This window comes from Squalius cephalus (assembly GCF_949319135.1).
Source record: "Squalius cephalus genome assembly, chromosome: 8".
Classification (NCBI taxonomy): Eukaryota; Metazoa; Chordata; class Actinopteri; order Cypriniformes; family Leuciscidae; genus Squalius; species Squalius cephalus.
The window spans coordinates 31,918,861-31,932,534 of record NC_137129.1 but is presented as its reverse complement, the minus strand read 5'-3'; the positions used below and the strand labels follow the sequence as shown (position 1 = coordinate 31,932,534).

General features: G+C 38.1%; 1 protein-coding gene across 1 annotated transcript in view; it reads left to right on the top strand.

Moving 5' to 3' along the window:
• The first annotated feature begins 522 nt into the window (after positions 1 to 522).
• Positions 523 to 13,674, top strand: part of LOC307162838 (uncharacterized protein) — a 40,115-nt gene continuing 26,963 nt past the window's right edge. The window contains exons 1-4 of the mRNA XM_079878538.1: positions 523 to 806; positions 1,659 to 1,696; positions 5,427 to 5,714; positions 11,418 to 11,613. Of these exons, the coding sequence (XP_079734664.1) occupies positions 650 to 806; positions 1,659 to 1,696; positions 5,427 to 5,714; positions 11,418 to 11,613 (679 nt within the window). The 5' untranslated portion in view covers positions 523 to 649. The remainder of the gene's footprint in view (positions 807 to 1,658; positions 1,697 to 5,426; positions 5,715 to 11,417; positions 11,614 to 13,674) is intronic.

Sequence of the window (13,674 nt, the reverse complement as noted above, 5' to 3'; positions counted from 1 at the left end):
GCAAGCTTTTTTGCAATACAAGTACATTATATCTAACATTTTTTTTTTATGTAAGCATAGTTGTTTAAAGACATCTCGAAATTGCCTTATTACGAATATAGTAAGCCGCAAAAGTGAAGTCACACTTAAAAATGGAGACCTTTTCTCAGAACTAACTTCACTTTTCTCAGCGTTTTTAGCAATGACTAAACAAGTCTTTTTTGAGTAGATGTATGTAATCATTTCCCCTCAAGATCTTTTTTTATAAGTGTGACAAGTGTCCAAATACATTTTGAGGCCACTGTTTACATTAACTACATCTATGATCTCTGGGTTTGTACACGCACTCCTAGTACGTGAACTATGTTGTCGCTTTAAACCGCCTCGGGTGCATATCTCTGCTCCTACCTACCATTAACCAACAGGTCTCGGAGCCTGAGTGAATTGAGGGTGTGTGTGAGTGAGAGATGTTTTGCCCTGGGAGTGGCTGCTGGATATTCCAGGCAGGGTTGCGAGTGCCGTACACACTCGTATACGCACTCCTCCAGAGCTGACGTGGGCTGTGGCCTTAAACAGCTGTTGCCCATCTGCCACTGAGAAGCAGCCACAGGAGCTAGACGAGAGGAAAGAGGGAGTAGACAGAGAGGGAAAAGGGAAGAAGTGGCTAAGAATGGACGCGCTGCAGGACTGGGCCCTGGAGTACCCGGCTCTGGCCCGGCTGCTCTGGGTGTTCGTGCTGGTTTTGGCCACCGTCCTGGTCTGGAGCTTGTTCTTCTGTTGCTGGAGTAACCAAAGCTCCACCTCCCCTCTGGAAGGATATCTCTCAGGTAATACAGCTGCTTTTATTCTCACTCAGCTGATCTGGAATCAGTTCTTATTGATGTTCTTCAGCTATTTCCAGATAAGAAGGAATTCCAGACTGTTTGAGGAAGTAAAAAAAAAGTGTTTAAAGTGGAAACAATGCCGACTGGCTGCATTCAGTGGGCACAGGATGCTAAAGTGGTTGAGTTGTGTGTTCACTCTTGCTTGACGTCATCTGAAGGGGCGTTCTGTATCCTCAAATCACGGTTTACTATTTTTTCAAGCATTATCCCTAAATTATATGTTCCCTGGGATGTTACGCAATGGCAGCCTTTGCAGATTTTGGCTATTTCCAAACCAAGATCTGAATTGCTTTAAAAAACCCACTTGGGAAAGACCACAAAGCAATTGTTGGTAAATCAGATGTATAATTGTAGCCCTTCAGTGAAGACTGTCAGCAATGTATTCTTTGAATAAATGAAACCCATTCCTATATTTTCACAAATGTAGCAGCCCAGAAACATTGAGGGTCTGACATGCATTTGAGCTTGAAAGAGTGAAGAATCAGTTCACGTAACTTGACTATTTCTTTCTGAGGTTTGGGTTTAAGGTTCAAACAGGCTCTAACTTGCTGTTTGAGTGATTACTGTGACAGGAGTTTTGACAGCTGGACACAAACATACCTACTGTTCATACAAATACACAAACCTCCTCATGTGTATGTACTGAAATGTTTCAATCAATATCATGCCACACAGTTGAGGAGCTTTTGTCATTATTCATTTGTAATTAGTATTTCAGTTGGCCAGAGCTCATAGAGTTTAATATTCTCCACAGGGGCTTCCTTTATGTAATTTAATACTGTGTTTCTGTTTCAGCCATGGAGAAAAAGTCAAAGACAAAACATCAGAGCCAGGTACGTCATCAATCTATTACCAAATTAATGATGCTGATATGTGTGTCTTAAAGGGAAAGTTCAACCAAAAATGAAAATTCTGTCATTTATTATCACTCACTCGTTCCAAACCCGTAAGTCTTTCGTTCATCTTCGGACGAAGATCTTTTTGATGAAACCTGAGAGCTTTCTGTCCCTCCATTGACAGCTGCGCAACTACCACTTTGATGCTTCAAAAAGTTCATAAAGATATCGTAAAACTAATCCATACGAATTCAGCGGTTTAGTCAAAATTTTCTGAAAAGACGATCGCTTTATATGATAAACAGATTTAATTTAGGCTTTTATTCACATATACTCATTGATCAGCGAACATAAACAGAAGCTCGACTGAACCGGCTTGGCGCGTGAGGACAAACCTCACTGGTTCTTGTAGAAGCTCAAACGTGCTGCGTAACACGAGAACAAACCTCACTGGTTCATGCGGAAGCTCAAACGTGCTGCGTAACACGAGAATTAACCTCATTGGTTCTTGCTGAACCTCAAACTTGCTGCGTAACACAAGAAAGAACCTCATTGGTTCTTGTGGAAGCTCAAACATGTTGCGTAACACGAGAATGAACCTCATTGGTATTTGTGGAAGCTCAAATGTGCTGCGTAACACATGAGAATGAACCTCATTGGTTCTTGCTGAAGCTCAAACGTGCTGTGTAACTCGAGAATGAACCTCATTGGTATTTGTGGAAGCTCAAATGTGCTGCGTAACACACGAGAATGAACCTCATTGGTTCTTGCTGAAGCTCAAACGTGCTGTGTAACTCGAGAATGAACCTCATTGGTATTTGTGGAAGCTCAAATGTGCTGCGTAACACACGAGAATGAACCTCATTGGATCTTACTGAAGCTCAAACGTGCTGCGTAACACAAGAAAGAACCTCATTGGTTCTTGTGGAAGCTCAAACATGTTGCGTAACACGAGAATGAACCTCACTGGTACTTGTGGAAGCTCAAACATTCTGCGTTACACGAGAATGAACCTCATTGGTACTTGTGGAAGCTCAAACGTGCTGCGTAACACGAGAAAGAACCTCATTGGTTCTTGTAGAGGCTCAAACGTGCTGCGTAACACGAGAAAGAACCTCATTGGTTCTTGCGGAAGCTCAAACATTCTGCGTTACACGAGAATGAACCTCATTGGTTCTTGCAAAAGCTCACACATACTGCGTAACACACAAGAATTAACCTCATTGGTTCTTGCGGAAGCTCAAACGTGCTGTGTAACACGAGAATGAACCTCATTGGTTCTCATATTATGTCAAGCGAATATGCATGAGCTTCCGTTTACCACAACTGATGTGTAAATTGATGAATGTTTATATGTGAATAAAAGCCTTAATTCAAGTGTCTTTTCAGAAAATTTGGACTAAACTGCTCAATTCATATGGATTAGTTTTATCTAGGAACTTTTTGAAGCATCAAAGTGACAGAAAGCTCTCAGATTTCACCTAAAGATCTTCATTTGTGTTCCAGAGATGAACAAAAGTCTTAGGGTTTGGAACGACATGAGGGTGAGTAATTAATGACAGAATTTTAACTATCCCTTTAAGTGCACTAGTTTTCAAGACACTTATTAGGAAGAGTATTGGTTTACTTTAGAGTTAAAGCCTACTTGCACTGGATGTGCAGTTTTCAGCCTCATGTAGCCACGTAATCTTCTCATAAATGAAACACCTGCGATTCAACAACTTCCTGATGCACTTGCCTTGTTGACAGCTGTGGGTGAGTAAGGGCAAAACACACAAGATACAGTACCTTCAATGCCCTGTAGATGGTGATACTGCTTCTTTTGTAATAGAAATAAACTGCTGCAGAAAAAGTTAGGTGCCATGCAAAATGTGTAATTACAAATGTAGTCAAGTAAAGTTGAGTAAAAGTGGCTAATATATTTGATACTGAAAGTACAAAGAAGCCATAAAGATACTTAAGTGCAGTAACTAATTACATTTACTCAGATACTACACCACACTACTGTTTAAATAGTAATATTAGCATGCTAGTCATCATCTAGTGATCATACTTTTTACCCAGCAGCCTCTAGAGGCCAGTATTGTAAAACAAGCCATGATGACATTTTAAATGGCATTTTCAGCTACTTTTCAGAGATCCAAAAATTATTATGTGGCAAAATACTCTGCCACATACTCATTGTTTGTGGTTAAATATGCTGTTAAATGATTTGATATGCAAGTAAAACATCTCAGAACCTCACAGTTTACTTGATATATGGATACACACAGTAAAAAACAGCTGAGCATTCTTCCTTAAAGTTTACAAAATATGAGTACATATTAATTGATGTATATGGCATGGATTATTGAGTCTATGGATCAGTCGTCAGTGCAGGTTTGTTGTGTTCATGCTGGTTTGATAGACTGCCGGAAAGAGATTGTCTGTGATAGCTCTGTCTGCATGAATGGAGACACTTTGTCTCTGCTCACTGTTATAAGACAACAAAAGGCTGTTTCCTCCCCTGTTCTGCAAGTGGACAGAGAGAAAAACAGATCCAAATGTCATTATCTCTCAGCCTGAGAGAAAAGGCAAGTTTATGAATTAGATTTATTTGTGCAATTTACGGAGCAGATGGTCAAACAAATTAAGGTCATAATAATTTATTCTGGATACCGCAATATCCTGGATTGAAGTTTTTTTTTTTTTTTTACTTTTTAATTATTTTCCAATACAATTTCTTACATTTTTGTGTGGATTCGGAAATCTAATACCTTGCAGATACAGTAGCACCAAAAAGGAATTAAATACTTAAAATATTGTATGAATTAGATTTTTAAAAACAAGCGCACTAAGTGGCTTATATATTACGTACATGCTCTAATGTTATTGGTTAAAAATAAAGCAAAATGGCTCAGAAAAGTAAAGTTAGTTCTGAGAAAACTTGCATAATTTGTGTGCTGCTTGGTTTGATCTTTTTTATCTAATATGACTACGTTCATATATTTTAAATTAAGAAATTAAGTTTCCAAATACTTTTTGGTGGCTGTACCTCATGTGTTGGAGTTTTATTACGTCAATATTATCATTCTCCTCCTTTAGTTTTTAAATGGTGTTAATTTAGTGCTCCAATTAGTTTTAAGTTTGAGTCCACTCTATGTGTCTAGATATTTAAATTTACATTTAATAATTTATTTTGCAGGCGCCTTTATCCAAAGTGGCTTACAAATACGAGAACAATATAAGCAATCAAACCAACATACTGGGCAACAATGCTGTGAATAGTCTTTGTAGATTTTCTAAGTCATGTGAGGGTGTATGTTAAATCATTGCAAATGTAAGTGCCACGTACAAACACTAAAATCTCATTTGGTAATGGACATTGGATAATTAAAAAGCCTTGATTCAGGGCTTGAAACTGTGAATGATGTTCTTGTACCTGCGTGGATGATGTAAAAAGTGATTTGACTAACAGAAATGGCCTTTTAATTGTGTAGGCTACCTGACAGATTCAATCACACTCACAGCCTGTTGAATAAGGACTCCTTTGTGTGATCCGGGCAGTGGGAGTCAGAAATAGCCGAACATTCTCTAAACTCACTGATAACCCCTTTGTTGCCTTTTCTTATATGACCACTTGGATCCATCTAAAGTCCCCTTTACCTGCATAAATTTGGAAGGTGGTTCTTGTTGCAGGTTTTATTACAGCACGCAAATGAATACGCTGATTTCACTGTTTTTTCAGCGGAAGAAGAAGCCGAAAGACAAGAGTGTCTCTGCGGCTTTGCTAAATGAGGGGATCGTCGGGGTGATCAAACTGGCAACCCCTCTGTCTCAAGAGAAACAGAAGAAGAAGGAGAAGGAAAAACACGGGAAAAAGACAGAAGAAGAGGAAGAAAAGAAGGAAGGAAAGGATGAGAAGAAGGAGGAAGGGAAAGGAGAGAAGCCATCTACAACAGTGAGGAAAAGAAACAAACGGCACCTGAAAGTCACCATCGCACCTGGTACCGTGATTTCAGCATCTGCTGACCAGGTGAGATCAGGCTTAAGTCATATAGAAAGACAATAGGAAAATTCCTTTAGGCTTATATTGTAGTATCATTTTTCAACATCATTTTCTGATGGTGATAATTGTGCCGATCTTCCTCACATTAATTAAACTTTCATTAATTAACTTGCATACAGAAATAAACAGAAGCTCAACCGTACATGCTTGATGCACAAGAACTCATTGGTTCTTGCGGAAGTTCAAACGTGCGGCATAACACATATATTTTTTTATTAAGGACCATGTACAATTTCCAACATAAATGTTACCATTTGATGCATTGTACCAGAGTTAGCCACAGGCTAATTTACATCTGCAGTCCATAATGAACCTCATTGTTTCTCATATGTCAAGCAAACATGCTTGAGCTTCCGTTTACCACAAGTAATGGGAAAGTTGATGAATAAAAGCCTAAATTCATTCTGTTCATCATATAAAGCCATCGTGTCTCTTCAGAAAATTTGGACTAAACTGCTCAATTCATATGGATTTTTTTTTTTTTTTATCTCTTTATGAACTTTTTGAAGCGTCAAAGTGGTACTGTAGTTGCATATCTCAGATTTCATCAAAAAGATCTTCATTTGTGTTCCAAAGATGAATGAGGTCTGGAAGAGTGTTACTCTTTCGCTGTAAATCGATGCGTACAGCCGTCTAAAGTTATTTTAGCCAATCAAATTTTAAATATGGATATTTTTCTTACACAAACGCATCGCTTCACTTCAGAAGGCCTTTATTAACCCCCGGAGCCACATGGAGCACTTTTATCATGGATGGATGCACTTTGATGAACTTCAAAAAAAATATACAGCCGATCACTGCCATTATAAAGCTTGGAAGAGCCAGGACTTTTTAAATATAACTCCGATTATATTCGACTGAAAGAAGAATGTCAAATACACTTTGAATAGCTTGAGGAGGGTGAGTAAATCATGGGCTAATTTTCATTTTTGGGTGAACTATCCCTTTAATACCCTTTTATTTACATTACATCTATGAACCATCATTTGCCACTTGATATTGTTGATTGGATGCAACTGGCATTAGGGGGAGGGACATTCTCATTCTATAGAGCATTTAATAAGGCAAATTTTCAAAAAAAAATTAAATGCGGTGCTGCATTCAGGATGAGTCATGTAAAAGCATTGAAGTTAGTCTTGTTAGTTTTGAAAAAAGCATCTGCTAATTTGATAAATGCAATAAGTGAAATTCATGAAATGTTTAGTAGCTTATTCTGTATTTTGTCTCACCCAACAGCTTCAAACATAGTAAAATACTCACTTGTACCCCTAATGAAGTGCATTAGAGGGTTAATTTTAGTGTTCATTGTGCACAATAGGCTGAAGCTGGCACTGAGACTGGTGCTGTGTTAAATAGCAGCCCCTCCCTCAACTGGCCCATGCCAATGGCAACAGCTATCCTTTTTTTTTTCTTACAAGCCATTGAGTGGTATAAAAGCTTCTGTTATGTAAGATGTTGTCAAGCCTGAGCTCGGTTATTTGCTTGCAAAATGCAATGAGACTGCTAGAAACTGTAAAAACCAATGCCTTTAATGCTGCTGCATATGTATGTGAAAGAATGATTCAGGATTTCATACAAAGACATGTAGTTTGATCCACAAATAATTGGTCTTTTAATGTAATGTGGCATAAACATTTAAGGACCCATAGATTCCAAGGAGATATTTGACTACTGTATATTGATAATGAAACTAGAACACCTGTCATCGATTAACTAAAGTTAACAAAGATGTTAACAACGCTGAATTATTATAAAAATAATGCACACCTGAGGTGGTTATCGTGGAGTGGCCGTTACACCTCGGTGTTCATTATTTTTCAACAATTCAACGGCGCAGAGTGTATTATTCCGCTTATACTACGGTTACCTCACCTCAATATGTTCAGATTATGTATTTCGAGACATTTGTCAAGTTTTTGTCCTTAAAATGCTCTTGTGTGTAGGACTTATTTCTTACGCATCTAATCTCGTGCCTAATTTCAAACTGTCATTTTAGAGCTATTAACGGAGGCTTGAGCCACTGATAGCAGACTATTGCAGTTATTAATGCAGTAGAGAGAGAGAGAGATATTAAGTGTACAGTATGTGAATTTCCTCAGTTTGTGTCTCTCAACAGTGTTTGGCAGCAGTGTCTCTACTAATAGCGAAACTGTAAGTTTATTTGCTTCAAAGACAGCACTGATATTACCTCGCTAAAGAGAAATGTCATGTAGCTTGTTAAACTATTTTACAGATAAAATCGTCAGAGCAGCGCTGACAACACGTTTCTGTGAGAGTTTGTGTCCGTACTGGTTTGACTGAGAGAGAGCGGGGAGCAAGAGAGTGCTTTCCGTGCATAATACAATTTTATTTTGTCGCAAAATTGTTTACTATATTTATTTGCTTGGTCAGTGTCCTTGTGGGTTTTTGTTCTTTTGCTGTTGTAGTCTGTAAGATATGGAAGCTTTTATTCCGCAACAGAGTAAAACATTAAGATGTTTGCGACTTTTTATAATCTCACAATTGCGATTTACGTCACGCAATTCTGACTTTTCTGAGATATAAACTCGCAGTTGCGAATTATAAAGTCAGAATTGTGATATAAACTCAAAATTCTGATTTCTATTCTCAGACCTGAGATATAAACTTGGAATTGCGTGTTATAAAATCACAATTGCGAGATAAACTCAGGCTTGCGAGTCTATATATAAAGTGGTAAGTTCATAACACGCAATTGCAACTTTATATCACGCAATTCTGACTTTATAATTTTCAATTGCGAGTTTATATCACGCAATTCTGAACTCTAAACTCGCAATTGCGAGAAAAAAAGTCAGAATTGTGAGATAAAAAGTCGCAATTACCTTTTTTAAGCTTCCACAGTAAGGACCTTTGAAATAGGCTAACTGAAATCATTTTGCAAAGTGATATGGAACTGTAATGCGGTAAAAACCTGAACTATGTACTTTAGCTGTGTGTTTCCCTGAAAATAATTAGATAATTAGAACGTTCGCCAACCAATCAGTTCAAGTATTCAACAGCCCCGTAGTATAGGCCTAATGTTAGTTAAAACTAAAGTGTTGCCTTTTATTTTATATATATATATATATATATATATATATATATATATATATATATATATATATATATATATATATGTGTGTGTGTGTGTGTGTGTGTGTGTGTGTGTGTGTGTGTGTGTAACACTTTAGTTTTAACTAACATTAAATGGATTTATTTTTTTAAAACATTGATTCCTAAAATAGAAGCTGCACTCTCAGAAAAAAAGGTACAAAAGCTGTCACTGTGGCGGTACCTTTTCAAAAGGTACACCTTTGTACCTAAAGAGTGCATATTAGTCCCTCAAAGGTACATATTGGTACCATATTAGTACCTAAATGGTACATATTAGTACCCTTTTGAAGGGTACTGTCCCAGTGAGAGCTTTTGTACCTTTTTTTCTGAGAGTGTGTAATTATGAATTACTTTTTACTTGTATTTCCTTAGGAATCGAACGTATGACCTTGCCATTGCTAGTGGGATGCTTTACCACTTAGTTATGCTTCATGTTTCTTTTGTAACTCATTTTGCATCAGTAAGTCGATATTAAAGCAATATCTAGTAACAAATTCCTATTACAACTTTTTTTATTCAAATGTTTCAGTCACTTTTGAGGGGGTAGTTAGTTAGGGTGCATTACTTTGGGTCACACAACTGTGTATAGTTTATCAAACAGAGGAGCATTTGTTCATGGGGAAGCAATAAACTCTCCCCCACATAAATAGATCAAATCTATCGTTGCATTGTGCAAAACACCCAGTGACATTCCACCATTGTGTGGAACTGAAGCACTATAGGGGGGAACACGAAGTTAGATCAGATCATAGATCACCTTTCCCCTCTCGAGCAGTGATCATCCACAGCATTTTGCACCGTCATCTCCACGGACAAACAACACCAGAGAGCATCCAGCGGTAAAAAAAAATCACTTGACATTCATAACTAGGGCGCGTTCGTGCTGGATTCATCCTCGGTAAGTTCCACTCTGCAGGTACATTTCTCCTTATCGCTGCATCTTGCAGTCAGGCTGCTTCACTGAATATGCGTTATTCACCGGCGGGACGCTGTAAGTTTGGCATCGTTTAAACCGGAGCGTTACATGGACACACTGACATTGCCGTGTTGATAGATCAGAGGGGAGCGTGAACAGCTGGATGTAAAGAGACGCGGTACCGTTATAAAGCAGTTGTTTCAAGGATGCTCGGTGTGTTTGCCGCATCGTTGAATCTGCTGAGCAATGATGACGAGAACATTTCTGCGCGCGATGATGATATGCGCCTCTGCAACGCGCTGACATTTTTATAACAACGGTTAAATTTACAGCGCACGTGAAACGTAAACAAAGATAGGGGTTCGTTTCCGTCAGTATAATAAGATCATTTGAAAGTCGTTAGTAGTGCGTTTGTTCTGGTCGTAGGTCGAACATGACAGTGGCCGTGTTATAATGTAGGCTAAATATCGATAATTCAGTGGTAAACACTACCAAACGTGTGGTGGACACACAAACTCATTATTTTCTAGAATAATAGTTGTCCAAACTAAACAAATGGTGTGTGTGGGTGTTTAATTTATGTATAGGCCTACATTTAAAAATTTGTGTCTGTATAAGTTTTTATTAAATGTTTTTGGGGGAAAAAAAGGTCAACAGAACAGCATTTATTTAAAATATAAATCTTTTGTAACGTTATTGTTGTTAGTAATTTAATGTTGCAATGCAGTCCTTGCTGAATGAAAATGTCCATTAGGCTACTTTAAAAAATAATCTCAGGCTATTCTGTAATGACATTATTTATGAAAAAAAAAATACTTTACAGTTTTGTAAATAAATTCATGCATAGGCAGAAAACAATAATTTTAGGCATTTAAGCAAATGTTTTTAAGATCATGTAGAACATAAATTCAATGAAATGTATGTCCAAACTTTTGACTGGTATAGTTTCTTTTAAAGTAACAAGCATTACCATCTAATACAAGAATACAAGAATGTGCGGGGAATATTTAGCAAAAGAAAAAAATGCAGGTCCAGTCTTTTCACATTCACTACAGGACAACAAAGGTCACAGAAGTTGTGCCAGCTGACTTTGTAACCTCTCTAAATCACCGCCCTGCATTTTTACTCCTGTCTGAAGTCTATTCAGATACACTACTAACAATAATGACATTCTTCCTCAGGGGCCACTGAAACATGCTCTTAACAACACCTTCATGTTGCCTTAGTAACTTCTGAGTAATCAATTACCCTCAAATCAGTCTCCGACAAGGTTTTCCGCCCTCTTCAGGAAAGCGAGCAGAAACTTCCCAATTTCTTGTTTAATAAACATTGATTATATTCACAGACTACAAGCTACTTTAACAGGTTGAAAATCTTTTCCATACTGTTAAATAGCAATATACAAAATTAGTTATGGTGTAGTCTCTTAAGATTTTATTAATAAATATTAAACATGCTGTGATATGCTTTGTAGCGTCTTCTAGTGACCCTAAACAGCCAGCAGCTGTCCAAAGACGTGCTCTAAAATGTAGAACTGAAACCTCTATATCCTCCCGAGGAGTGTCAGCTCTCTGCTGTTGCATTGTGTGCTAATGTTGAATCACCTCTAACACTCACGTTTACCGTCTCACTGTTCTCAGGTCATGTCTTCAGGGGGTCGCCGGCGGATACTGGAGCGGTCTGCATCGGAGGAGAGTGCGAGTGACCTGAGCTCCTCACCTTTTCCCGGAGACACCTTACCATGGAACCTCCCTAAACACCAGCGCGTCAAACGCTCCAAATCTGCCTCCGGAGATGTCCTGGACGCTGCAGAGAGAGCGGTCATCCGTATTGCAGGTATGGTTTTGACATTTTAAGCCAAGAAACTTGAAACAATTAGTTTTAAAGAGTTGATTTTGTCTTGATTCTTTTTTGGGGGTCTACTAGGTTTTCATGCTTGAATGTTCAAAAACATCTTCCACATATTTTACCTTATTGCAGCACCTCTTTTCCTAGTCTGTCAGTAATGCTCTGTTTAGTTCATGTCTCTATGAAGCCCCTCCCTCCAAAAAGCGCAGTGCACTCGGATTGGTCACCAGTACCAGTATGTTGTGATTGGTCAACCTCTTCGAGCATGTTTCGGAATAACCGAAACACACCACTAGCACAACTCAACCAGGCCTCACATCTTTTTTTTTGCATATGGCTTGAACGGTAATTTTTAAAATGAGGAATATTGTGACGTGTATGTTCACGGAAGAAAACTCAAGACTACAATTGAGGCGTTTCAGGGAATTCAGAAAACAGTGCTTAGGGATTTAGGGAATAACTCAGTTTGGAGTCGACTGTGCTTTGTAACTTTGCAGACCTTTTTCATGCTCAAACAGCAATATTACACTATGAAGAAAGTTGAAAGTATAAAACAGCATTATAGGTCATCTGTGTTTTTTAGATGCAGCAAAAAGCCACTTGCGAGTTTCAACTATACCATAATCTACTATAATATGAAGCACAACTCACACAGAAGTCACTTTCAAACCAAGCATCTTTCTACTGGTAAACGCAGCAAATCTGCATGACCAACTTAAACCCGTTACGAAATCAGTGCAAAATTCCCAATTACTGAACTTTGCAAGTGAAAATTCACAGAACAATTGTAAATGTGAACACACCGTAGCATGGCAACCTTTTGAATTGCAGTCTATGGAGAAAGATGCTCTTCACTGCAAGGAGTGTACCTTGATACCTTTTTAAATCACACAGAAATGACAGCATAATTTAAACATCACCACATGACACATTATCCAGAAAGTCGTTTTAAATTTGTCTATAATTCTGCCGGTTGCTTTTACATCTAAACATCTATATCTAGCTTTTACTTTTAACCATATAGTCAGTCACTCAAAAATATTTACAGATGGATAAAGAGTGGCAGAGGCTTCGCTAACTGTATTTGCCTGTGGGCTTAAATGTGTTAGCGTAGACAAATACAGTGTTTTGTATCATACACACAAGCCTAGAGTCCAGTATGCACAAGGAGTATTACTTGCTTGGCAGGTGTCTGATGTGCCGTTGAAGTTCCGTATAAAAGACTTCTGGTTTCTTCTATTTGCTTAAAAATAGCTTTTTCCGTGTGTGAGTCATTAGGTAGAGAACTACCAAACCTTTTCAGGATATTGTTAACTATTGGCTTGGAAGGGGGGGAAAAAACACCCCTGGATGTCCTGTACTTGTTGTATATTCAAGTAGAACATTTATTTCAGAAAAGCACGTTCAGAGGCATGTTACTGTCTGCTGTTTTTTTGTTCATTAAAAAGCTGCTTGTCTGGTAACCCTGCAGTAAGTCTGTTTCCTATGTGACCCTGCCATGCTGCAATAGGTCTGATGCAGCAGTTATTCTGTGTGTGAGTTCGTAACACACCATACACACTCACACAATATTAGGCAAGGGTGTGGTCGGAAGACTGCAGTGCTCTTATCTCTGTTCCTCTGATCTGCATCATGCACGCGTATAGGGAAGATTCTGACACTATTAAGCAGCTTATTACATTCCTCCTTTGTGCCATAAATCTATAATATAAGTGGAGGATTTTCAGTTGCACTTTATTTTAAGGTGTCATTGTTACAGTGTAATTATATATTTAAGTACTGAGTAATATACAACTACATGTTCTTACTATAGGGTTAGGGTAGAACTAGGGTTTGGTTGAGGGTTAGTTGCATGTAATTATGCATAATTTATGTAATACAAGGACACTGTAAAATAAAGTGTTACCAAATTTTCTTGTGATTCACTGACATCTTTAACATACTGTGGAAGGCAGGATGCTGATGTATAGTCTGGATGAACCATATCCATTCTTTCATACTTAGACTTTGAGTGTTTTGAGACTGTTTCAGGAAACTTTAAAGCATTTA